At 41.0% G+C, this 27936-nt stretch overlaps 2 protein-coding genes across 2 annotated transcripts in view; one reads left to right on the top strand and one right to left on the bottom strand.

Moving 5' to 3' along the window:
• Window positions 1–22273, bottom strand: part of LOC138740430 (START domain-containing protein 10-like) — a 28015-nt gene extending 5742 nt beyond the window's left edge. The window contains exons 1-5 of the mRNA XM_069893039.1: window positions 21941–22273; window positions 12329–12476; window positions 8413–8516; window positions 3874–3991; window positions 1710–1762 (exon numbers count right to left, since the gene is read on the bottom strand). Of these exons, the coding sequence (XP_069749140.1) occupies window positions 1710–1762; window positions 3874–3991; window positions 8413–8516; window positions 12329–12476; window positions 21941–22105 (588 nt within the window). The 5' untranslated portion in view covers window positions 22106–22273. The remainder of the gene's footprint in view (window positions 1–1709; window positions 1763–3873; window positions 3992–8412; window positions 8517–12328; window positions 12477–21940) is intronic.
• A 3167-nt stretch (window positions 22274–25440) lies between these two features.
• Window positions 25441–27936, top strand: part of med12 (mediator complex subunit 12) — a 111370-nt gene continuing 108874 nt past the window's right edge. Inside the window, exon 1 of the mRNA XM_069893036.1 lies at window positions 25441–25575. Within this exon, the coding sequence (XP_069749137.1) occupies window positions 25477–25575 (99 nt within the window). The 5' untranslated portion in view covers window positions 25441–25476. The remainder of the gene's footprint in view (window positions 25576–27936) is intronic.

Raw genomic sequence — 27936 nt, 5'->3', positions numbered from 1 at the left:
AGAAGGCATTAAATATCTGGGGTTAAAAGAGGACAATTTATACAAACTTAATCATCTCCCTTTGCTCCGTTAGATTAAAGAGGACCTTGCTAGATGGAGGACTCTGCCCATAACACTGGTGGGCAGAGTTAACTGTGTCAGAATGAAGTTGATGCCAGGGCTCCAGTTTTTTTCCCCCAATCATTACTTATTTTGTTACCCCAGGGCTTTTTTTTTTAAATTTAAAAGATGCTCAACAAATGTGTCAGAAGGTTCCTGTGGAACAGTAAAGTGGCTAGAATCTCCATGTAAAAGTTGACATGGGACTATAATTTGGTTGGGGGTGGGGGGCTGGGGGGGTTAAAAGTTACCCGATTTCAAAAAAAATATTATTGGGCAGCCCCAGTAAGGTTTATCACCTCACTCTTTGAGGGAGGGACCCCACCACCCCCCCCAGGCACAAATTGGACTACGTGCAATCAGTGAAAAGATAGCAATGGAGAGATGGGAAAGAAAAAAAATTAAAGAAAAAAAAACATCAGACTTGGGCACAACAATCAATGAAGAGTGGTGACAAGACCTGTGTCTAGACAGTGTGACTGGAGTCATCAATGACAGATACAGGTTGGTACAATACAAATTCTTGCACCAGCTGTACCTCACACCACAAAAAATACACAAATCAAAGCCAGAAATATGCTTTAGGTGTGGTGTGGAGATTGGAACCTTTATCCACTCCATCTCAAAAGGGTGAGATCATTCTGGAAGGACATCGTGGGCATTCTGAAAAAAAAAAATTACGAAAATGGATTTTCCACAGGATCTGGAGTTGTACCTTCTGGGAAATATTGGGGACACGAGTTTTAGACTGTCTAAATACCAAATTTAGTTGTGAAGGTCGCCCTGAAAAACCAGGAAAAGTATAGCCATTACATAGAAGTCCGACCCCCTATTAAATACTGCACGATCGAATATGGAAATGCAAAATTGCATTCCCTTGGAGAAAAATCACATACAATTTAAGAAGGAAGTATGACATTCATTAGAGTGTGGCAACCTTATTTGAAATACATTGGCACGCAGATTTGACTAGCTCCCCTCCTTTGAAATATGGGCACTATAGCAATCCATCCCAGCAGGGAAATGAGTGGAATTAATAAAGTAGGACTTGATGCAGATGACGTGCTTTTCTAGTATTGTTTTTAGTTCTCTCTTTTTATTCCTTACCTTTGATATTTAATCAACTTGATTGTTTTTGTAGGGGCCATGAACCCCACTTGTATTTAGTATAGTTTATATGACCGCATGTATTGCGGTGGGGAGGGGAAATTGATAAATATACTATTTTTTTTGAGCGTTGAAAGAGATTGTGTTGGGTGTTTGAATTTGAGTCTATAAAAATCAAAAATATATAAAAAATCAAATCAACAAGAAGTCAACATTAAAATCCATTTCATAAACCACTAAAATGAATAGAAAGTCATCAAAACTGAGAACACATGATTGCTGAACAATATCTATGCCTGCAAGCATTAAAAAATATTTTTAAAAATTACTATCCAGTCCTGTTAGTATGTCTAGCCTTACGATATTCAGCATACCAATTGAACAATTATTTTTTTGGGTTTTAGAAAGCATACTTGAGATTTATACAATCAAGGTACTTTTTAAAGTTTATTATTTTTTTTAATGGCTATTATGGAAGGTGATTCTAAGTAATTAATACTTACTTTGGGAGCCAGAAACTGTGAAGCTTTGTTGATGACCCACTTTGGCAGAGAACCTGAAAAATAATCAAAACTTAGTTGGAGAAATTAAAAAGAACCATCCTCGAAATCAGGTATTCCTTTCAGAATCACACTACTAATTTTTACCTCTTTTTATCCCCTCCCCAATCTTAAAATGTGAATATTTTCAAAATTAAAACTTGCTGGGTTTAAACAAATGAAATATTACAAGCAAGACATTTTTCTCTGATAAATGTAATGAACACTCAAGTACAGCTCGAAATCACCAGTAAATTTTCCAGAATCTGAATTTCAGAACAAAAGCCAGTGGCCCCAGATTTAAGCCCACCCGGGTCGCACTGCCATTCCTCTCCCACCCCCCCCCCCCCAACCAGCCGGGTCGCGCTGCCATTCCTCTCCCACCCACCCCCGCCCAGCCGGGTCGCGCTGCCATTCCTCTCCCACCCACCCCCGCCCAGCCGGGTCGCGCTGCCATTCCTCTCCCACCCACCCCCGCCCAGCCGGGTCGCGCTGCCATTCCTCTCCCATCCACCCCCGCCCAGCCGGGTCGCGCTGCCATTCCTCTCCCACCCACCCCCGCCCAGCCGGGTCGCGCTGCCATTCCTCTCCCCCACCGCCCAGCCGGGTCGCGCTGCCATTCCTCTCCCCCACGCCCAGCCGGGTCGCGCTGCCATTCCTCTCCCACCCACCCCCGCCCAGCCGGGTTGCGCTGCCATTCCTCTCACCCCCCCCGTCCACCCGAGTCGCACTGCTGTCTCTTTCCCTCCGCTGTACCAGCGCAAGGAACAAAATGCCAGATTTTGGAGCTTTCCGGATAAAGGATTGTGTATCTGTATAGAGGTTTAAGAAGGCTTGTGAAGCCAGCTACATTGCTGCACTCCAATATGCTGCCTTTCCCTTCCAAAATACTCGTACACTTTACAAGAAAACCTTTTTTAAAACTATTCCATGTCTGCTCTACAATACATCTTCAATCCTGACAAATGGATCCAAAGTCACAGTCCCACTGAAAACAGCAGAGTTCTACCAATGCAGCCAGAGTGTTCAGTCACCAAAAAAAGTCTCAAAAACAACTGGCACCAGAGTCACGTTCCACAGAATAACAATAATCCCTCCTTATGGTACGATTTTGATATATGAACCACATACAAGAAGCACTCAAACTACAGAAGTACCAACATTGCCTTTTTAAAATCCTCTGGCAGGATATATTAACTCTTTCACAAGCTAATATTGCTAGCAGCCAAGCTCTGATCTTGGAGAAAGAAACAAAAGCTGCAATTGCTGGATGAACTTAGCAGGTCAGTCAACATGGAGTTGGAACCCTTTATCTAGGCCAAGATGGAAAAAAAATTACATATCTAAATGCTGAAAGAAGCTGGGTATAGGCCCCAGAGGTGATAGGTCAGAAGGAGTGAGAGATAAAGAGAAACACAGGGAGAAATCATGGGGCTGGGAAAGAAAATTTAAGAAAAAAATTAAACTGAAGTAAAATGAAAATACAGAAATGCTGGAGGAACACAGCAGACCAGACAGCATCTAGTAGTAGTAAGTCAAAGTTTCAGGTCAGGACCCTTTGAACATTTCATTCTTTCACCAGTCTTGACAGAGATTTGAAAAAGGGGTGGGATGTGAAAGTCTGGTGATTGGCTGGAGGGAGAGATTAGGGGAAATCATTGATAGGCTGAAGGGAGAAAAGTATAATAGAAAGGAATGTATGGAGTACCTAAGAAATGGAGGGGGGAGGTTAGAAAAATCAATGTTCATACCATTAGATTGAAGGTTGTCTGGGAGGAATACAATATGTTCTTCCTCAAGTTTACGTTTGGCCTCCCTTTGACAGGTGATGAGGCAGAGGACAGTCACATCAGGGAAGGAATGGTTGAGCAAATCAAAAAGGTTGGCTACAGGAAGCTCAAGATTAGACCCACAGATTAGGTGTTCGGCATAGTCACCCACTGCAGATTGATATCAACCCAAATTCAACTCACTGATGTGCCTTCATGCCTGCTAACAGTCTACAATATAAAGTGTGGTGGAACTGTACACAAAGAAACACAATTAACAGCTTTAGAAAACCAAGGACAACTCCAGACAGAAACAAGCAAGCAAACAGCACAGAATGACACATTACAAGCTCTATTACCTCTGGGATCTGCTTCAGCCATATATACAAGATGACAACTTCTGGAACCTGTAGACTGGACCAGATAACCTGTTAGAATGGAAACCGCTCTGACCAGATCTTTCTGAGGCGGGTAATCCTGTGAAAAGAAACGAAACGATGATGAAGACTATCTCATCAGTCTTTGAGTTGCAAATGATTGATAATATTATTGATAATAATAGTTTGGGAAATTCATTTCCAGACTTTACATCCAACAATAATGAAAGTTTGAGAAATTTTATGGTGGTGGTGTTCTTATGAGCTTGCAGGGGGGAGAAAATGCAAGTTCTTGGAAGTCAAGTGTATTGACATTTGATTGTACAAGTACAACCCAATGAAACAGCATTCTCCGGTCCTTTGTGCAAAAACATGCAGACACACAACTAGACATGACACGCGTACAGACAAATAATACACATGCAAGACATCTATTTTATAGATATATTTATTGATTTATACAAACGAGAGTCTCAGATATTTAGTGTGAGCAGTTCCTTTGGTCATTCACCATTCTCACTGCCGTGGGAAGAAGCTGTTTCTCAGCTTGGTGTTGGCTCTGATACTCCTGTAACTCTTCCCCAATGGGAGCAGCTGAAAGATGCTGGGTACAGGATGGAAGAGGCCCTAAAATGATTTTGAGTGTCTTCTTAAGACAACAATCCTGATCGATCACGTCGATGATGGTTGGGGTGGGGTGGGGAGGAGACTCCACTGATCCTCTCTGGCACTCTTATGGTAATGTGGATTGACCTCTAATCCACAGGACTATGTCACTATTTCAGAGAATCTTTCTTGGACCCAACACATTAATGCATTGTGAAGAAAGCACAACCACCTCTACCTCCTCAGGAGTTTCTGGAGGTTTAGTATGATATCGGAAACCCTGGCAAATTTCTAGTCATTTGGTGACAAGTGTGCTGACTGGCTGCATCATGGTCTGGTATGGGGTCTCCAATACCCTACAGCAGGGACATCAAACTCAAATTCACAGAGGGCCAAAATTAAAAATTTGGACTAAGTCGTGGGCCAAACTAAATATTTATTGAAAATTTTCAACAACATCTGCATGTTTTCTCTTCTTTCAACATATGTAATGTTAAACTTTTTCTTATTAAAATAAATGTTTAATAATAGTTTTGGTTAAACGCTTTCCAGAAGAAGCATTAACAAATGAGAAATAAAATATTCAATAAAAAATATTTCTCTATAGCCTTTAAGCTCCTTTTAAATGTATTTTTTTCACAAGCCAACAAGTCAAAAAAATAACAACTTGCTTCAATGAAAATCCAATCTTTCAACTATGAATAGTCCAAAGTTAACCAAAGAAAATATTAATCAAAGCTTCGCTTGCTACACTGTGATTTACTCTGATGCACCTGGGTCTAAACCAGATACTTGGCATCTCTTCTTAGATGCAAGTTCATCAAACTCTGGGGTCAGAGTTTGCCTCCCACCTGTCTTGAAAGGTCTTGTTTTCTGTCTTTCGTATGGCCATTTTTCATAAGGGGTTTATTACACGTGAGTTGGGCAACAGGTCACATGCTAATGAAAATAAACAGAGGAGGTGGGGGCGATTAGCGGGCTGACAGGCCGGTGCCAATGCATTTGCAAAGCATTCTGGGATTTGTAGTATTAGCTGTGCATGCGCTATACTGGCGGGGCGGCCAGCGGGCCAGCACTAATACATACATATTTGATATGATCTTGCGGTCCAAATATAATTATATCACGGGCCAAATTTGGCCCGCGGGCCTGAGTTTGACATGTGTGCCCTAGAGCATAAAGCCCTGCAAAAGAAGTGGACACTACACAGGCAAAACCCTCCACACCACTAAGAACATCTATGAGGGAAATCTTGCCATTGGAGAGCAACAGTAATCAAGGATTCACACCACCCAGCACACAGTTCTCACTGCTACTATCAGGAAAGAGGTATTCACCTCCAGGTTCAGGAACAGCTGCTACCCTTCCACCATCAAACTCTTCAGCAACAAACTCAATCAAATTGAGACTCATTTAAGGACTCATACTTTTGCACTTAATTGTTTTTTTCCTCTTTGTATTGCACAGTTTGTTTACATTTCTTTATTTGTTTACATGTGTGCAGTTTTTTGATCCACCCATAAGTGGTCGTTCTGCCTCATCCGCAAGAAAAAGAATCTCAGGGTTGTATGTGATGTCATGGATGTACTCTGACAACAAATCAGAAATCTGAATTCTTGTTTTTTTTGTAAATGTCTTCTGTTTCAGAGGGGCTATTAAGCAGTGTTGTAAACTGCAGTAAATTTCAGACTTTTTTTCCTGATATGTACTGATGATGGAAGGTGTAAATGTTTTGGGTGATGGATGGCATGCCAATCAAAGGAGTTTGTATTTCATTAGGCTCTTTCAGATAGCCAAAAAGTTGAGATGTAAAGGCGGAGAAATTCTGCCAAAATGCATAATCACCTACCTGTCTGAATGTGCAGTGACAGTCTCAGAGCCGCATATTCCAACTCTTCTCAGGGAGGGATAATCTGCAGCCCTCCGCCAATCATTCTGAATGTACAGCCAGGAAGGGCTGATGATGCAGTCAGCCCGCGACCCATCTCCCCACTCACCCCTCTCCCTCCAAGTCAGGGGCGGCAGGTGGCCACTCCAGGCTACTTCAGGGCCACTCCCTGCGCACCTCTTGCCTACCCATAATCCCCACGCAGCAGGAACAGTTCTGGGAACCAGTTTCAGCTGCATGGGGGATTATGGGTAGGGAAGACAGCCATTGTTCTGCCACATATTGATGACGGGTAGTGCTATGGCACCAGTTGCCCCAACTTCGACGGATCCAGAGGGCGCCTCGAGGCACCTCTGGATATGAATGAGACTGAGCAGCCTTTTAGGGCTGCTGTCTGAAAGGTAAGTTCCCATTTTTCTATCTCAAGGTAGAGGCCCGACATGAAATGGCCTATGATAGCTTCGAGTAATGCTGGAGTTAACCTACTTGTGTGCCTTTTACATGATGGAATGGTTTCACAGGAATCAGGAGGTTGGTTTTTTAAAAAAAAATTAAATCCAGCCATTGTTCTTGTAGATACAAGAACCAACTTAAATTTTTGGAATATCTCTGAAAACAAGTCCCATCAATGGAAACCCCCAGATGGGGATTAATTTTTCCATGGGTCTTTGTGACTGGAGTGGCTTCTGCACTGTTCGTCAGCCAATGCACTAAATTACAATTTATGTTTAAAATTTTTGCAATCTTCTGTGCTGGCTTCACAAGAAAAACAATTGAAAGAAAATAAATTCTGGAACCAAGTTGAAGTTTCAATCCACGATGTTTAGGGCCAATAAACGTTAAAACATCTTTACCTGAATCAGCAATGATGATTCATATTTGGAGTAGTTCTCATTTTCATTGCAGTTGGGCAGCTGAAGTCCTAATTCTACATTAAAAAAATATTTCTGTAAACTTATTTGACCTTGTCTTCAATCACTCCAGTAATTTCTCAACTTTCTGATTGGTATTTAATATCTGTCCACAAGACATCTTTACAATTGCAGATAGAAAAAAATTGCGTTTAATTCAAATAGGGAATCTTGTTCTTCCATGACTACATTCTACAGAGGATTTATTGAGAGCATCCTGTGCGACTGAATCACCGCCTGCTTTGGTAGCTGTACCTCCTCAGACCACTAAACCCTGCAGAGGATAGTGAAGGCAGAGGAAAAGATCATGGCGGGGGGGGGGGGGGGGCTCTCTTCCTACCATGAGGGACATCTGCAACACTTGATGCAGGCAAAAGGGCTGTGAAGGACTCCACACACCGCTCAAGTAAAAAGTTCACCATTCTGCCATCTGGTAGTAGGTACTGCAGCACTCAGGCCCATACATCCAGATTGGGCAACAGTTTTTTTCCCCCACAGGTCATCAGACTCCTAAATTCCCAGAACATATGTGGATTGTGTACCTTAGTCCTGGGGACTCTTACAAATATTAAGATGTATATTATGCATTTAATTTCCATCTTAATATGTTTGATTAAATATGCTACCTGGTTTTGGAGAAATGCCATCTCTAAGCACAAAAGTCCTTAAATGAGTCCTGAGTTTGTCATTAAGGATTCTGATGGACAGGTAGCAATGCACTGCAAAATTATTTAAGTACTGTATTTTCTATTACACTAATAACCTTGACGACAGGTATGGTGCCTGCCTAATGGATTTCTAGTTTTATGCAAAACTCATGAACTTTACTTGGGTTAAATCTTCCAACCCAAGAAATTAACCCCATGCATTTAGTCTAAGCATATCCTCTGGGTATATGGAACACTGAAAAAACAGCACCAAGCATCAAATCTGAATAGACAAGCGTAGCTTTTGCCAGTGCAAATTTAAAACCGAACAAACAAAAGCCCTTTAAAATCTGGCAATCAAATCAACCCTTAAGCACTGAAACCAATTGGTTAAATACATTATATTAACATCTCTCCAATTTCACGCAGTTTCTCTCTTTTTTTTATATTGGAGATAATCCATACTTACAGGGTGTTTCACAGAGTAGTTGATGATCATGTAATCATTGTCGGTGACAAGCCATGATCTCAAAGTAATCACATCCCTATCTTTCAGGGGACTTGGACATTTCCCTGTGAGAAAAGGAAAGGCACAAAAAGCCCATGCATTTTAAACAAATCATTAATTTCATGTATGTCATGACAGTCAAAATATTAGCAGACAAACAACATTCTTCTCATGTAAGTCTGCAAATGCTGAGGTTGTAGTAAACGCACCAAATGCTGGAGGAACTCAGCACGTTTCACTGTCCATGAGGTTAAAAATATATAACCAACATTTCAGGCCTATGCCCTTCTTAAAAGTGGATTTTATCCACTTTCATGCCAACTTCCACCCTGACCTCAAATTAATTTGGTCCATCTCTCGCAACGCTGTCCCCTTTTCGATCTTTCACCATTTTGGGAGCCAAACTCTCAGCAAACATCTTTTACAAACCCACCAATTTCCACAGCTACCGCGACTACACCTCTTCACACCCTGTCCCCTCTCAGGATTCCATTTCTTTCTCAATTCCTGTCTCCATTGCATCTGCTCCCAGGACCAAGTCTTCCATGTCAGATAATTTAAGATAATCTTCAAACATGGCTTCTCTTCCACCATCAACTCCACCACCAACCACATATCCTCCATTGCCCACACATTTTCCCTGGCCCCCTCCACCCCAACTTGCAACAAAGATAGGATTCGCCTCATCTTCACTTACCACCCCACTATATTGTCCATACTCTGTCATTTCCACCACCTACTCAGTGATTCTGTCATCAGACAAATCTCCCTGCTTCTTCCCTCTTAGCCTTCTGTAAGAACCACTCCCTAGACCACTCTCCCTTCCCACCAAATGGCCCTTTGGCACCTACTCCTATAACCATAGGACGTGCTCCATTTATCCCCACACCTCTTCCTTCACCACCATCCCAAACAGTCCAAGTTAAGCAACAGCTCACTTGTGAATTTGTATCTGGTGCTCCCATTGTGGTCTCCTCTACAGAGAGACTGGACAGACTAGAAGATCACTTTGTTGAGCACCTTTTCTGTTTGTCGTAGTACCAGGGACCTCCCAGTAGCAAGCCATTTCAAATCCCTGCTTCATTCCCATGCCGACACATCTATCCAAGGTCTTGTGCACTGCCAGACTGAGACCACCTGAAAATTGGAGGTACTACACCCCATATTCTATATGGGCACCCTCCAACTAGATGGCATTTACATCAACTTCTCTGGTTTCCATTACCCTCTCTCCCCCACCCCCCCCCCCCCCCCAATCTTTCCCTAGGTCTCATCTCCAGCAGTCTCTCATTTTATGTTTCCTCTAGTTCTGCTTCCACAGAGCCCCAAACAACTCCCCTCCCCAGTCAAGTACAACCTTTCCTTCATCCTGTGTCCCATCTACAGCCATAAAACCTTTTGTCTGCTGGACTGCACTCTACCCCTTACCCATTTTCACTCTCGAGCCTTTTATTCAGGCACCTGCCTGTTTTTTTACTCATACCTTGGAGGACAATACGGAAACATTAGTTGTATGTCTTTACCTCCAGTGGACATTGCAAGACCTGCTGAGTTTCTACAGAATTTTATGTTTTTACTCCAATTTCAGTATGATCTTTATAATTGAGGCTGACAAACTACATAGTGCTGAGCCACCATTTTAAGTTCAAATGGAGTTTTCCCTTGCTTGATTAAATGTTAACTATTTCATTACACTACACAAAGAATTTTAGCCTGGTCAATGCCATAAAAAAATGAATAAATTATTTAATTGTCTCCTTAGTTTGTGAGACCATACTGCCACAGTATTACTGTTTATTAAATAACTTTATTAAAATGTACTTTATTGCAAAGAATTTGAAGGTTTGAAATCAATTTTCTAGATAAATGTACACTATTAAAAACCGTCACTACAGATGTGACCATCAAATTATTTCCGTGTTAGCATGCCTAAAATTTGTCAGTTATTGGAGGGGAGTAAATCTGAAAGCTGAACTCATTGTTGCAATAAGACAGGCTGCTGTAGTTCATGTGATGTATGAACTATCAAATGAAGATTAAATTAACAAGTGGTTTCTCCACCAAAAAAATAACAAGTGTCTGCTGACTTTCAGTTCCATTTCAGGATTACAAATCACTACCACAGCCCTCCCTGCAAAACGAGGGCAGTTATTACAGGCATACAATATCTGCCATAACATTCGACAATTAAAAATTGTGGATTACATTTTCACAGAACCAGCTGAGTACCTTGATCAGGTTCCTCACTGGCAAGTTCATTAAATCTCAGCAGCCTCCCTAACAAGGGGCATCAATTCTATGTTGACTTGACATCAAGAAAACTGACAGCTTGACAGAATCTAGGAGCACCAAGACAAATCATCATCTCACATGAAAAGTATAATTACCCCCATGATCTCTTCTGCTCATGATATCAGTGAAGTTTGATCAACTAGACAAACTATCACAGAAACAAAAAGCTCACCAAGATGTCCAGGCACTACTATATGCCTGGTTTCCACAGCACCCTCTAAAGCAGGGGTGTCAAACTCAAATTCACGGAGGGCCAAAATTAAAAACTTGGACTAAGTCGAGGGCCGAACTAAATAGTTATTGAAATTTTCAACAACATCTGCATGTTTACTCTTCTTTCAACATATGTAATGTTAAACTTTAGGATATAACTTTAGGAGGATAATGTTACAGGTCAGGAGTAGGTAGCTCAAGTTCACCCTTTGCTTGACCTGAGGGAAATATATTTGGTCCCTGTGGAGATGTAGTCAGCATTCACAGGCTGTGTCCATTTTGGCCTGCATCAGGACTCAGCATTTCCTGTTCACTCCTCAGGCTCTAGGCCTCTATTCACCCTCAACCCACCATTCCTCTACCTGACCAGTCCTTTATCCAACCTCTACTCACCCCTCACTCCACTCGCTCTGCCTCTACCCACCCCATCCTATACACGCCCCTCTACTGCCTCTCCTCTCAACCTGTTCTTCCCTCTACCCGTCTCTCACCCACTAATCACCCCTCCCCTACTCGCCCTGCCCCTCCACTTTTACCTCTTCCCTATCCACCCCTCTTTCTACTCATCCCTCCCTCTAACTGCCCCTCGCACCACCATAACTTCCCCTGCTCATTACTCCTCACCGACACCCTCTGCCCACCCCTGCTTACCCACCCACTCAGGCCCAGCGCGCTGCCGATCAGCCTTTGCGGACAGCCACCATCTCTCTCTTCATGTGCAGGGCCGAACCAGCCGCCCCTGGGGTCCACTCAGGTCCAAGCGCTGAAGGCCGTGGCAACCGGGAGAAGTGCGCTCGCGCTGTGGAAGGGCCGTCCGGTGCCAGTCGCGCGGGGCTCGCGCTGCCCGGGGGCCGTGCGCAGCCTGCCATGCCCGTCGCGCCGACAGGAAATCACAGGCACTCGCCCATCTGCTGCACTGCTCGACAGGTGGGAGAAGTGACTGGTTGTGCGGGGAGCCTTCCAACCGGCTTGCCGGCTGATGACATCGACAGACTTCTCGTGTTACAATTTCTCGTGTTACAATGGGGAAGGATGTGCAATGAAGGGGGAGGATGGTGGGGGTGACATTACCAAAAAACAGCATCGGCTCTCGCTGCAGGGCGGGCCATCTCTAATACATTTTTGAAATGATCTTGCGGGCCAAATATAATTATATCGCGGGCCAGAGTTTGACATGTGTGCTCTAAAGCATTTAGCATGAATTTCCAGTGGGTGAATTTGCAATTCAGAACAAGTCACCAATAATTAACTGCCATTTGCTTGCACAAATATAATGAATAATATAATTTTACTGTGCAATTTATTCCATCTCTGGAGCAAGAAATGCACACATTATTGAAATCTTAAATGCAGAAATCATAAATGCACTCACATGAATAATACCCAATATCTGCATTCACTGTGAGTCTTGCAATGTCAAAAGTCTTAATGACATGCTTATCCCATTTGTAACGGTACTCATTATCGTGTAGAACATCGTACACTGTCTCTGCAGCTACATCTTTAATTTCGATTTTACACTGAAAGGGAAAGAATGTGTGGTTAAATCTTGAAGATAGTCAAGAAGGAACTGAATTTTGTGTACTTAGGTCTGTGATTGTTGTAAAATACCACACCAGTAATCAACCTGCTGTCATATGAACAGAGAACTCATATTCAACTGCAAGTTTTGAACCACGACAGTAAAATTAACATCTGTTGTGTTTATGAAATATGGCAAGATGTAGTTGCCATCCAGTGAGCTCTTCAATGCAGATAAGCTACAAACTGAAACCTTAAACCAGTCGGGGAACAGTTCTTTTCCCTAAACAGGGAAAGGGGTGGAGCAGTGGTTTAGTTCAAACATGGCACACTTCAGATAAAGAACACTGAGTACATCATTCATTTGCCATTACTATCTTCTATTTACATAATTTGCAAAGGAGGATGAAGTTGTCGGCAAGTCATTTTTTGCTGTTCTAGAGTGTGCTGGGATTACCATTTTCCAATGCTGTTTCTGTAATAGCAAGTCTGAAAAAAAGCTTGCCTCACACATCCTTTCTACTTTCCCCTCTCACCTTAAATACATGTCTTGACATTTTAACCCAGGAAAAAAATCATCATTACCTGTATTAATTGTATATACTTCTAGCAGATCTTTTCTCATTCTTCGCATTTTGAGCATGAGAAAGAGGCAAAACAGCCAGAGTTCATGCTGATACTTCCCTTTTATTGGAAAAAGGACATTATTGTCCAGCACATATTTACTTGATTATGATATGCAAATTGCCCCACTATGGGCATCAGATACAAAAGTGTAACAGCAAACAGATACCAAAAAGTAAAATGGTTTTCAATTCATGGAAGAACCTACGCAGGATAGCTAGAATTGCACTGAACAAAATTTCCCAAATTTACATGTGGATTTCTAAGATTTAGCAATGTTGACTAATCACCAAGGTTCTTGCAAATCCAGTCTTAACTCTAGATCTTTCAAAATTGATTATTAACAACTCCAAATGTTTCAAAGACACTAGATGAATTTAGTATCAAGTTGACTCAACTTAAAAATTACTACCTACCTTAAAATCCTGACAGATGAACCGCTGTTGACACGAATCAAAATGCAAACAGAAAAACGCAGCAGCTGCAGAGAATCTACTCCTCCCCCCATTGGCTTGGAGCCTTCAGTTTGAAGTTCAACTCATGCTAAAGGGTTCACTTGATGCTATCTCCATCTGACCATATGTCAAACACATTTGATGCATTTTGCGGACTTGCTTCTGAAACTACATGATCACTCTACAGTTTGAGGAGTAGGAAAATCACCATCCCTTAGTTTGCTTTCATCTATAATTCGCAGCATTTCACTTTCCCCTACATTGTGGGAAAGGGAGGGGCAAGGAAAGAGGTGGGTGGAGCAGGTGGTTTAATTCACAATGGCACACTTCAGATAAAGAACACCAAATACATCAAAATCGATTTGCCACAGTTTTGACCATCTAACTAACATCTTCCATCTACAGTTTACATGTGCTAGAATAGTATCCATGGAAGAGCAAAAGAAAGGAAATTCATAATTTATTCATACTCAATAAACTGTAGCCTGATATTTGTTGTGGTTATTAGAGTTGATAATTAGAATGATTGAATACCTTGAGAATTTTCAAGATGATTAGAGAGAACCCAGTCAAATTTGTAAATTGTTTCATATGTGTTGTGAATTTGATCGGTGAACTTAAAAAATTTTTAAAAATTTAAATGTTGTGTACTTGGCACGTCTGGGGACATAATCGAATTAGTCTTTGGGAAGATATTTGCCAATTTATTTCAGGAGACTTCACTCAATGTCAAGCTTGTGAATAGTAAATTGACTGAGTACAAGAAAAACATGGTGGGAAGGGGCTTAAATTGACACATTGTGGCATGAGTGTCCTACAAATATTCATCACATATAAATAATTTTAATCCCATCTTCCAAAATGACAAATGATTGTTTAATAGACCACAATAAGTACATTTAAATGTAGGGAAATGGCAACTCATCCAACTGAAGAACAAAGTATATTTTAAACAGGGAAGAGGAAAGAGCATGGGGAGGTGGAAGTGGTAGGGTGAGCATCCATTGAACTGGGAAGGGTAGGAATTTGTTTACTTGTGGAACAGTCTTCTTCCATTCTACCCTGATTGGCTAGCTCAGTACTTATCAGTGGAATCTCCAATCTAGTCCTTGTTATTGGCTCCTTCTCCTCCTTAGTAGATCTACAATTCTCCTCCTTAGTAGATCTACAATTCTCCTCCTTAGTAGATCTACAATTCTCCTCCTTAGTAGATCTACAATTCTCCTCCTTAGTAGATCTACAATTCTCCTCCTTAGTAGATCTACAATTCTCCTCCTTAGTAGATCTACAATTCTCCTCCTTAGTAGATCTACAATTCTCCTCCTTAGTAGATCTACAATTCTCCTCCTTAGTAGATCTACAATTCTCCTCCTTAGTAGATCTACAATTCTCCTCCTTAGTAGATCTACAATTCTCCTCCTTAGTAGATCTACAATTCTCCTCCTTAGTAGATCTACAATTCTCCTCCTTAGTAGATCTACAATTCTCCTCCTTAGTAGATCTACAATTCTCCTCCTTAGTAGATCTACAATTCTCCTCCTTAGTAGATCTACAATTCTCCTCCTTAGTAGATCTACAATTCTCCTCCTTAGTAGATCTACAATTCTCCTCCTTAGTAGATCTACAATTCTCCTCCTTAGTAGATCTACAATTCTCCTCCTTAGTAGATCTACAATTCTCCTCCTTAGTAGATCTACAATTCTCCTCCTTAGTAGATCTACAATTCTCCTCCTTAGTAGATCTACAATTCTCCTCCTTAGTAGATCTACAATTCTCCTCCTTAGTAGATCTACAATTCTCCTCCTTAGTAGATCTACAATTCTCCTCCTTAGTAGATCTACAATTCTCCTCCTTAGTAGATCTACAATTCTCCTCCTTAGTAGATCTACAATTCTCCTCCTTAGTAGATCTACAATTCTCCTCCTTAGTAGATCTACAATTCTCCTCCTTAGTAGATCTACAATTCTCCTCCTTAGTAGATCTACAATTCTCCTCCTTAGTAGATCTACAATTCTCCTCCTTAGTAGATCTACAATTCTCCTCCTTAGTAGATCTACAATTCTCCTCCTTAGTAGATCTACAATTCTCCTCCTTAGTAGATCTACAATTCTCCTCCTTAGTAGATCTACAATTCTCCTCCTTAGTAGATCTACAATTCTCCTCCTTAGTAGATCTACAATTCTCCTCCTTAGTAGATCTACAATTCTCCTCCTTAGTAGATCTACAATTCTCCTCCTTAGTAGATCCACATTTTTCCTTCTGCAAATCCTCCCCTATTGTGGTGGTAAGAGCATACAGCCTTTTCAAATTATACAGCTTTCTTCACAAGGAAGAAAGCTTGAAATTCTACCAATTGCTTGAAAGTTCCAATTACTTGAATGATTTGCTACTTTAACACTCATTGGACCAGTTTCAAGAGCACAAGATGAGCATATTTCAGATGTCTCAGTTCGGACTTATTTGTTGTTACATCTGTATCTCAAGGCCAGCAGACATCTCAGCAATAACCAAATAAAGCATTCAGAAGTTTAAATTTAATCTTCATAGATGTATTACTGCTCAAAGTATGCTAGATCTTAGGAATGATTTAGTGGTTGCAAGAGAGTACACTGCAGATTTGCCAATGTTTCAGACCTGAGTTCTTTGTGCAGCAAAAATAGTCAGATGCCTTCCTGTTTTTGCTTCTGCCTTGACAAAAGGTCCAGGCCCAAAACATTGACTTCTTATGGATGCTTCATGTTCTGCTGAGTTTCCCCAGCAGGTTTGTGTATTGCACTCAACCCCAGCATTTGAAGACTTTCTTGTTTAATTTGTTGAAGAAAATGGAGCAGAGAATATGGAGTTAAGACACTGAAATCCAATGATCACACTGGAATGTGCAACAAATCAATGGCTAAAAAGCAAATTCTTATTTCTATATTTTTAGTATAGTAAAATCCCTGGTATCTGGATATCAAACAACCAGCAGTCTCAAGTAATTGGTGAGTGGGGGGAAGAAGAGGAGAAAGAAAATAAATAAAAAATATGAGAGTTTAAAGTTGGCACACCTCACTGTTAGTTCACCAGGTTATCTGGCAGAATACCTCATCATCAGTGATCACGAATGAGCATCAGGACTTGGCCTGAGTTGCCTTCCTGGTCAGATTCTTCAATAGGAAGATCACCCACAATGTAGCCTCAATTACTGCAGCGGAGCGGAGACATTCGCGCACCTCTGCAGAATCTAGGTTCACTATGAGCATGTGGAGAAGGATGCAAGGGTCTGTGTTGCAGCTCATCTCCAGCAGTAGCACGAAAGACTCTCTGATCTACAGGCTGTTCCTGAGAATGCACACGGAGACAAACATCCGGAACTGCTGGAAGACCATTAACTTGATAAATCACGCCCTTTAGTCTACCTGAAGCTTGTTTGTCTTTCAGCACAGGGAGATGTCAGTGAAGGAACGCTGCCAACTGGCACATTCCAGGCTGCAGGAGTACATGATGAGGGACGCACTGAGGCTTGGCAAAGCCAACACAAGGGTGCAAGGGGAAGGACCACAGTCAAGAGCAGCCATTCTCAACTTTTTTTGGCCTCCTATAGCTCAAATGTTTTTGACCCTTTTGCAGGCATTATCCTCTAAAACCCTTTTGCAGGCATTATCCTCTAAAACCCTTTTGCAGGCATTATCCTCTAAAACCCTTTTGCAGGCATTATCCTCTAAAACCCTTTTGCAGGCATTATCCTCTAAAACCCTTTTGCAGGCATTATCCTCTAAAACCCACAAAAAGCAGAAGACTAAACTTTGTTCAAGCACTTATTCACAGGGGATTTACATCCACTCTCAACTACACATTCCTGGCTGTTGTTAAGCACAAAATATGACTGCACAGATCCAAAACTAAAATTTTCTTCCCAAATGCAATTACAGTACTCTACATTCTTTCAGATGTGGGGAAAAAAATAGCTCGTTTTCACCTCTCCACTCACAAATCCATTTTTGTTATCCTCGCAATTCATAGAAACATACAAAATATGAGCAGCCCTTCAAGTCTGTTCCACCATTCAATGTAATCATGGCTAATCAATCGACCAGTTTCCTATTCTCCTCAAAACCTTGGATTCCTTCAACTCCCTTACAAATTCATCCATGAACTGGCCTTAACAATTTTCTCTGGAAGGGAGTTCCTTAAGTTCATCACGTTCTGAAAAGGTTCCTCTTCATCTCATGCTAAATGGCTTATCCATTATCCTCAGACTATAATCCCTTGTTCTGGACTTCCCCAACATCAGGATCATTCTTCCTGCATCTAACCTGTCTAATCCTATTAGAATTTTGTATGTCTAAATGAGATCTCTCATTTTTCTAAATTCCAATGAGCATAATTCCTATCTATCCATTTTCATATATCAGTCCAGTCATGCTAGAAATCAATTTGGTGAACCTTTGCTGCACCCCATTAATAGCAAGATTACCCTTTCTCACAACAGGAGAAATTCCATTCGATGGCCCTATGAAAGTGTAGTAAGACCTCCCTGCTTCGATCTTCAAAACCACTCACATTAAAGGCCCAAAACAATTTGTTCTCTTAAACATACAAAAACCCTGGACTTGTAAAAAAAAATTGCCAAATACTTATGAATGCCTGGCTGGGGCTTTTCTAAAGTATTGTATACATTGCTGTGATCACAATTAGGAAGGACATCAAGTCCATAGAGAATGAAACCTAACACCAGTGTAGCTATTTGGAGCAGAGTAAAATAATTTAAGTGTTTCTCTCATTTCCCAATCTCTCCAAATTCTAAACTAAGTTCAAATCTGTATTTTCATACTATTAACAGCAAATTAAGAGCTAACTAGAGACACAATTTCAAATGATGGCACAAAATAAAGAGACCAACAAAATAGGAAGTCAAAGTATATTGTCTATGTGTAAATTGACATACTTAGGAGGTCCAATATAAATAAGGTGGAGAATTTTAAATGGGATACATCACAGATAACAAGGAATTCACATGTCCATGTATGTGGAAAATGATATTGATACTGCTGTTATAAAAACCTAGGCACCTACCTCTGGTTATTTGAAGTCAATTTTAAAAATCAGAATAGGGCTGACTGCATTAAAGACAAAAAGGAAGTGTTCCTCGTGGCAGAGACACAAGAAAGAGGTCAAGCGTAAAGTGAAAATTTCAGTTTTGTGCAGCAAAATTTGATGATCTGGGATGCATTGACAAGAAGGGTGGTGAAAACAGATTCAACTGTAACTTGAAAAGGGAATCGGTACCAAATGGCTGAATTAATAGTTTACACAATAAATTCTGCACTCCCAATTAAATCATGCTGTTTGAAACATTGATGTTTCACATCAAGTCACAATAATGGGAAGTGTTCCTTTCCAACAATATGGTTCTTTTCTCATTAATATCTTCAGGGTACAGCATTTTCCATAAAATTCTCTCCAATACTCTTCTGATAGACAAATCAAAAGCTTGTTTCATTCGAACACAATACTGGACAGTATGCATTCTGGATTGTTCATTATAGGAAAATATTTAGAATGCATCACCTCGAGTGCTTTTCTTCCCACAGGTGTCAGGTTACAAACTGACAACATTTACAATAATATTCAGGAAATCTCAGTTACGATAAGTACCAATTTTACTTTTCATACAGCTCACAAGAAAAAGGAACAGAAGTAGGGCATTTGGCCCTTCAAGTCTGTTCTGCAAATCCACCTTGAGCAAAACTGTTCTCACATTTTGTTCCAAGTTCCAGCCTTTTCCCCCATATCCCTTGACTAATTAGATACCTATCAATCTCCCCCAACAATCCAGCCTCCATAGCTGTATGTGGCAACAAATTCCACTCAACAGCCCTCATGATTTCCTCAATCCTTTCCAATTTCAGCTGCCAGGTTCCTGCTCTGTTTCATCCTGCAGAAATTAGATACCTCCAAGGAAATCATCTGAATTCTTCTACAGCTGAAATGCTAATGTGTACACACATTGGATTTTCAGTATCTACTCTCATTCCAAATTATATTACATGATTACAAGTAGTTAAACACAATCTTTTAAGAAATTTTCATTGTGCTCCCCCCACACAAAATTGAATTTCCTTCCTTCCTACCATTCTTATCAAGTGAACTGCTGACAAGTCCGTGCAATGAGGATTCATATCAAATTATAAGCATTATCAATGTCCTATTAGTTGTCACTCATGTTGGTTCCTTCAAGCTTTTCCAAACTAATCAATCATCTGACATGCACATTTAACTGGTGTTTCTCACATTTGTCAGATTAACCAATCAGTGTATTGAATTTTCAATATCTAGTAATACAGTTAAACCCCTCGTATATGACACCTATGGGGATTGGTGAATGCTGGATAAGTGAATTTGCCAATTGCTTGAGATTGTGTGTAGCGTGATTGGTGAACTGACAACCAGGGGATGCTAATTTTAAACTCAGGTTTTTTTTTAAACTTATTTTCCTTGTGGTTTTTTTGCTGGTTGATTAAAGCTGCTGATTGCTTGAATTCCATATAATGGGGATTTTATTGTACAAAGAATCAAACAGAAATGTCAGCATTTAAATTAACAAGTGCAAAAACTGACTCATTGTGCACCCCACCTGAAAACATGAACTTGCTTTTCCAATCCCATTTTCTACTTTTGCGTTAAAAAAAATTACAAAGTTGAAAGTCTAGGTATGCGCACAGCTCAAAACAAAATCTGCCCACCCCAATCTGCCGAGTTTTTAATCCTACGTTTAGCAGGTGGATATTTTATCTTGAAGAACTACCGGGGACAAACATTACCTAAGTTGATGGAAGGAGAAGGAAAGAAAAGAATGGACTCTGTAGAATTTCTGGTGTATTTTTGTTGAATGACAACATTGTCTGACTGAATTAATGCAACCTAGATTGTATACCTAAAATGGATGAGGGGGGGGGGGTGGGGGGGTGGCTTGGGAGGAAGGGGGGGGGGGGGAGAAAAAGTCACTGTAAATGTGTGAAAAAGAAAAAGTGTATATCATGGCTAATGTGATTTATGGTGTGAAAAATAAAAATTTTTTAAAAAAAGAAGCCATTATCATATCCATGTTTCATACTTTTTTCACTCATTTATTCAATTAGGTATTTGAGCCAGGTTACTCTTTTTTCCTGAATTGGCCTTTAGAAGACAACCTTCCCTGTGCAATGCATTTCATAGTCAGAATGGTCCATGACAGAGGGGAAAATCCAGGTGGTAGTTTTCCTGCACTTGCTAATGCTTACCCATAAAGTTGGAAGCAATGTCACATAGATAGAAGGGGCTGTAGAAGCCACAAATAAATGTACATTTTGTAAATGGTCCATAAACTAAAGACATAGTGCAATTGTTTTAGAAGGAATTGATATCTTATTTGGTAGACTGGGTGTCAATCAGATGGGTTGCTTTATCAGAGACAAAATTGAAGCTGAGTGTTGCTGGAATTGTACTATTCAGGCAAGTATAGAGCATCCCACCAAGTTTATGACTAGTCTTCTTGAAGGTCCTGCTTTTGCCATACTGTCATAGCCAAGGAATCATCAATCGTCTTCCCATACTTGCATCTCTGTTGATCAATCTTCTACACATCAATAAACTCTTCCCTCCCCACAAGGTGCAACATTTCATCGTTAGTGGTTCTCAACCCTATTTTCCCCACCTACCACCTCAAGTCATCCTTTACGAACCAGAGTACTATTTAAATTAGTATGCAAATTTTAAGAACCACTCAAGCAATATCTCAATAATACTTTCTTCCAGTTTCTTCATATTTCTGAAATGACACTCACGACCACTCAACTATTCAAGCTCAGTGACCTGGTTCAATTCTGACCTGGAGTGACATCTGCAAGGGGTTTCTCTGACTTCATAGGTTTCCCCAAGGTGCCTAGTTTTCTCACAATCCTAAAGATTGTCGGCCACCGTAAATTGCCCTCAACGTGGTGAGGGGATTCACCTGCAATTGATGAGAACGTGGGGAACATGAGTGCATGGGTGATCAATGGTGAGAGAGAAATGACAGGCTGGTGCAGCTCCACAGTTATAATCTCCCAGAGGACCCAACAATTCATCAAATTTGCCCACCCAAACCTTCAAACTTTCAACGGTGGGTTTCCTTCTCAACCCCTTTAATGGTTCCACGACCATTGCTTGCCCCATGCTCTTGTGCAATACTGGCCAGAGTAAGACCAAGATGATCTCTGAGCAAACAGCAATAAGCCAGGGGACGTGGTCACTGTGCAACGTAGCCGCCACGTTTCTGTTCATGGCAGAGAACACGCCTCAAAACTAATTCACTGTCAGTTAAGTTCTCTTGGTCTAATGATGATGCAAAAAGACAAGGCCTTTCATGAGCAATTGCATTCTACCTTTATTCGATGTCCAGCTTTTCCCTCCGAGGCGGTCTGCACCCACACTCCCATGCCGGCTTTGTTGTACTTCTGTTGCCATCCTTGCTCCGACTGACACTGCTCCCGGAACGAGGCGAACACCAGATCATCGGGGACCTGCACAACGTCGCGCTCGGCAGACATTGGACTGGCTGCAGGAGCTCGAACTCGGCTCCAGTTCCGACCAAGCTCGTCGGAAGATAGACGGACGCCTCGCCCGGCGGCTGCGCGTCTGAAAAGGTCTTTGTGCCGCGACCGCACCTGCCTCCTCTCCCCCCACCCCGCCGCCAGCACCTGACCCAGAAGATCCCGCCTCTGTCCCGCGGCCGCAGGTGACGTTCCTCGCGTCCTCATTGGCCCGATCAGCCGTTTCTCAAAGGTCACACCTGTGACTGGAATTGGGGACCATCAGGATTCTCCAGCAAACGAGACCAAAAGATCCGAAAGTGGCCTCACAAGTTTTTCAAGACTTTCCATTTCAAGTCCCCTCCTAAAATTCAATCCAGATTCCCTTTTGCGCTGATCACATTCCTTGCAGTGGTATCAGCTTTAATGTTGTTACTTCATCTCCAAATGGAAAAATGAAATCGATTAGGTGTAGATTTATCATTATCTCTGTAAACTTACCTGTTAGAATCCAAGTTTTTCTGTATATTCCACAACATGAGCCAAATGCTGGTGTATCTGTCTTGATTTTACTTGATAAGCTCTGGCATACTTGACAATCTTTGAATACATGTATTTAAAGATTTCAAGTGATAAGCTTATTCAAAGTTGTTTCGCATAGTTCTTGTCAACATACTAATGGTATCCAATTAAGAAACTTGACACCGCGTTTTTGTTTCGCAAAGTCCAGCCTCTCCCCGACTTAGGACCGTCCATCCATACAACCCCCCCACCCCCCAAAAAAATAACGGCTGCATCCCTACGATAGTTGTCATTCGGTCAGAACAGAAGTGAGCAAGAGGAAAAATATCCCCTGCAAGAAGCCGAGGAAGATGGCTGATTTGGAATTGAAAATTATTTGATTTACGACTTCTGCATGTCAAACTAACGTACTTCTGATTTGCATTCATTTTGAGATTGACCGAAAATGGTGACATGTTTAGACAGGCGAGTGAAGCAGATGTTTGATATACTACATCAGGGCACTGAGTGCAGAAGTTGGGATGTCATGTTACTGCAGGACAAGGCACGGGTAATCCCACGTGTGCAATTCTGCTAACTTTTTATTTTAAAAAAATATTTTTATTAATTTTCCACAAAAAAGAAAACAGAAAATGTGGAAAAATTAATATACATTGTCCTTGAATATAACAATCAAGTACTTTCAAATTCATTCAACATTTCCAAATATTGACAGTTAGTAAGGAAATAAAAAGTCAATGAATAAAACAATTTTTTTTTAAAAAACCCAAAAGAACAACAGGTCAATCCATTGTGAGAGTAATTTCCAAGTAAGTGGAAAATAAATACAACATACTTGTGGGAAAAAAAAATACTAACTGGAAGAGGTTCAATTTTGTTTATTAGTTTGGGTCAAAAAATATTGAATAAATGGTCACCAATTTTTTTTCAGTTAAAGTTAGTAGCAAATGTCCGACTTCTAATTTTTTTCTAAATCTAAGCATGGCATAATGGAGGAAAGCCACTGAAGCAAAGTAGGCCTATTGAAATCTTATCATTTGAGTAATATCACTCTCCTTGCCATCACCGTTGATAAAGCTACTATCCTTTGGGCTGAAGCAGGTGCAAAGCCTGATCCCAATTACCCCTCCATAAATCTTCGTCCGCGAAGCCAAGTCAAAGAAATCTAGGTCCAACACTTTAGTTAAAGTTTCAAGAAAACCTTTCAAGAAAACCTTGCCAAAAATGATCTAACTTCGTACAGGACCAAACATATGAGCCAAAGTGGCCTCTTTGGCATCACAATAGGTTTTATATTAGGAAAAGTACGAGCTAATCTGTCCTTCGACATTGGTGCCCTATGCACGAACTTGAACTGAATCAAAGAGTGATGGGCACAAATTGAAGATGTATTGACATCAAAAAATTATTTCCCATAAATCATCACCTTTGATTTTATCATGGGATATAGAACATAAATTAAGTAAGATGTCATAAATATTGGGAAAGATTAAATTGAAGGGTAGCATTTCTTGTGATCAAAGGAGTAGATACCAAGGGGCCAATTGGTGGGAAGGGCTGATTGGTGGGAAGGGAAGAAAGAGGGAGTTACTGAGGGGGAATTCCCTGCAGAATGTGGAGTGGGGAGGAGAGAGGATGATGTGTCTTGGGTCATTTAGAAGCTGACAGAAATGGCAGAAGATGATATGTTGGCTGTGAGGGCTGGTGAGAACAAGGGAAATCCTGAACTTGTTCATAGGAACAGACAGACCAGGGGAGAATTGTGGGTAATGCAAGATATGCAGGTGAGGACTGAGTAGGTAGTAGTAGAGGTGAAGCCATTTTTTTTTGAAAAAGGCAGATATCTCAGATGATCTCACATGGAAGACCTTGTCCTAGGAACATATGAGAACAGAGGTGGAGGAATTGTGAGAAAAGAAGTGAATCTTACAGAGGACAAGGTGTGAAGACGTGTAATCTAAGCAGCTGTGGGAGTTGGTGGGTTTGTAGAAAATGTCTGTCAAGAGTTTGTCTCCCAAGATGGAGGCAGAGATCCAGAAAGGGGAGAAGGCTGCTCAAGATGGACCAAGTGAATGTAAGGTTGGGGTAGACGTTGGAAACAAAGTGGATAAAGTCAACAGATCATCATGGGTGAATGAGGCAGCACCAATGTAGCCGTGAATATAGCAGAGGAAGAGTTGAGAAGCATTGCATGTGCAGGCTCATAGCATGGATTGTTCCACATAGCCAACAAAAAGGCAGGCATAGCTGAGGCCCACGCAGGTAGCCTTTGACTTGGAGAAGGTGGGATGCTACTGAGGGAGAGGTTAAGTTCCGCAGGCCAGAGGGGGACTAGTTGGGCCCATTGTCAAGGAAGAAATGAAGAGCTTTGAGGCCTTCATTATGGAGACTGGAGGATTATAGTGATCGGATACCCATGGTGAAGAAGAATTCAAACTGGAAATAGTTGGTCATACAGTCCTGAAGCAGAAAATGCGAGAAGCACATTGTACTGGTTAGTTCAACAATTTCCCCTCGATTAAAAAAAAATCACTTTTGTTAGTTTTGTTCCCAAAAAAGGGGAGAAATAGAACAATATCACCGGTGGTCCAAACAATTTTGAGTGTCCCAGGACACAGGATGGATGAGCAGAAGTGTTTCGGTGCTCGGCTTCGTCGACCTCCGTCATCGTTCGGTGATTTCCGTCAGTGCTCGGCTTCGTCGACCTCCGTCACTGATCGGTGAGTTCCGTCAGTGCTCGGTTTCGTCGACCTCCGTCACCGATCGGTGATTTCCGTCAGTGCTCGGCTTCGTCGACCTCCGTCACCGATCGGTGATTTCCGTCAGTGCTCGGCGTTGCTCGTCGGGTGAAGCCGGGTTTCCCAAAGATGGCGGCGTTCGGGATATTGAGTTATGAGCATAGGCCGTTGAAAAGGTCTCGGCTCGGGCCGCCAGACGTTTATCCGCAGGACCCCAAGCAGAAAGAGGTAGGAAAAATCGTAGAGATTCCAGGGGAGGACGGCCAGTCATTCATTCAAGCAGCCGGGCCGGCGGGGTAAGTAAGCCGGCGTGAGGGAGCCGGGCCTAGAGCAGCGTCCATGTAAACAATAAATAGTCTATGTCTGTCGCCACACTGGGGCCTGCAGCAGCCCCGCAGATATTAACCACAACGTGCACTCTCACACTGCAGGGCTCCGACCCCCGGCTGGTCTTGCTGCCTCCGTGGGAGAGGGAGGGGGGAGGGGTATCGGCATACAGCCCATTTAACTGTTCGGCCGATCCATCAATAATGTGTTTTAAGATGGATAATTATCATTGATGAGATCAGAGCAGTCGACAAACTCCAGCTATTAACATCCCGATTGCTCCAGGGTTTGCTATCGATCATAAAGTTGATACTTTAAAAAAAAACTTTTATAACTTTTTAATGTCTGCTCTTCCAGAATCCATTTATCCTCCACAAATTGGAACAATATATAGACATTGAATTTGTTACCAGAACCTCTATACTTTTCAAGTGCCATCATGGACATAATGTCTTCTCCCCGTTGAGGTGAATTGACTTTGAAGCCCTTGCTTTAAAGTTACTCCATTGCCTTATGCTAGTTTAGTTTTGTGATGCACTTGACCATGAGTCGTATTGCCATCTGAATGCTTCATTGTTAATAGATGGTTCTTAAACACTTACCAATGACCCTTTTCTTGCCTGTTGTTTTAAAATTCATCTGGCTTTGTCTCACAAGAATTTTTGTTCTCCAATTTTATCAAAGGTAGAAACCAAAACATGCAAAGTATTTTGAGATGCCACATAAACTAATTAAATCCTCCTCATTTCTTTCTTTTGAACAGCAGCAATTCTTGTCTAACTTCTCAATTATTAACAATTATAATTACTTTTGGAGTCATTGGATCCAAGATCTAATTTTGGAATCATAATAGGGCTTAAATGACAATTAATTATTACTGCTTTATGTACTCATAGACAAAATTAAATCAAATGAGACCAAATCAAGAAAGCTTTTGGATCAAGCTTTGAATTTGAGCATGTCGCTGAAAAATTAAATCAGCCTTGGTCTCTTAGTATTAATGTGCAGTATTGTCAAAACTGCACTTTGATGTGAAGCTCTCTTGTGATTTTTTTTTTATTCACTTAAATTGTACCCAATATGAATGCCACAGCTAATGCTGAAATAGTCATCAGATCAGACATCATTTTGTGAGAAATAAAATTAAGGTTTATTGTCAGCATTCTTTCAGCAGAACTCGTGAATTTGTTTTGTGATCAGCAATAAGATGATGCTTAATGAGGGTTATGAAGAAAATAATTCCTTTCTGAGTTGTGAATGTCCTTCTTTCTCAATACAGGGTATCAATTCTGTGGATTAGCAATCCAGTTAATAGTGATGTCACTAAGCAGGCTGAGTAGACTGAAATATTCTAACACAGCTAATCAAAAAGTTTTTTTTTTAAAAGTCCCTATTTTTATTGATCTCAGATGAAAATTAAGATTAATTAGAATGTAAATTTAAATTCTATACGGCATAATAACAGGCCCTTCTGGCCCATGAGTCCCTGCTACCCAAATACTCAAATTAACCTCTAACCCCAGTGCATTTGAAGGGTGGGAGGAAACTGGAGAACCTGGAGGAAACCCACACAGACATGGGGAGAACTCCTTACAGACAGCACCGGATTGGAACTAGGTTCACTTGTGCTGCAATAGCGTTGAGCTAACTGTGCTGCCCAGGTTCTATAAAAGTTGAATGTGTAATATTTGCGCAAAAAAAAGTCTGAACTTTGATATTCAGATGAAAATTTCAATCTTGATGTATAATATTTGTAGCTTTAGGCTGATGTAATCCTTAATTTGTAAATATGGCTTAGTAATCATTAAGGTATAATAACAGACCACAGACTCTTTTTGCAAATAGTTGTCATCTGATCATTGATTTGAAAGATCACGATAATTGCAAGGCAATGCCATGTTGAGGAACAAAAAAGCACTGACAACTTTGGCATTCTGTGTTTAAGTGCATGTGAGACTAAATTTTTAACATCGAAGCACTGATTGATATAAGAAGGTTTGATCCCTTTTTGTGACATGCCTTGTTCAAAAGTTCAAGAAGTTGATCCCTGTAAAGAGAAATGATTATTTTAAAATTCATTTGATCAAACTCCTGTGTGTATTTAAAAAAAAACATACATTGAACATAATTTATGGTGCACATATTGGCCCCTGTAGGGATTTGATCAATTAACTCGATAGAAAGCTTACAGTAATTAAATTGATACCATCCTTAATCAATCAGTGAATGCATTTGCATCAGAATAGGTAATTGAATAGTAAT

Source organism: Narcine bancroftii, chromosome 8, assembly GCF_036971445.1.
Source record: "Narcine bancroftii isolate sNarBan1 chromosome 8, sNarBan1.hap1, whole genome shotgun sequence".
Classification (NCBI taxonomy): Eukaryota; Metazoa; Chordata; class Chondrichthyes; order Torpediniformes; family Narcinidae; genus Narcine; species Narcine bancroftii.
Note: the sequence above shows the minus strand (reverse complement) of the source record. Positions and strands in the feature narration are given on the sequence as shown.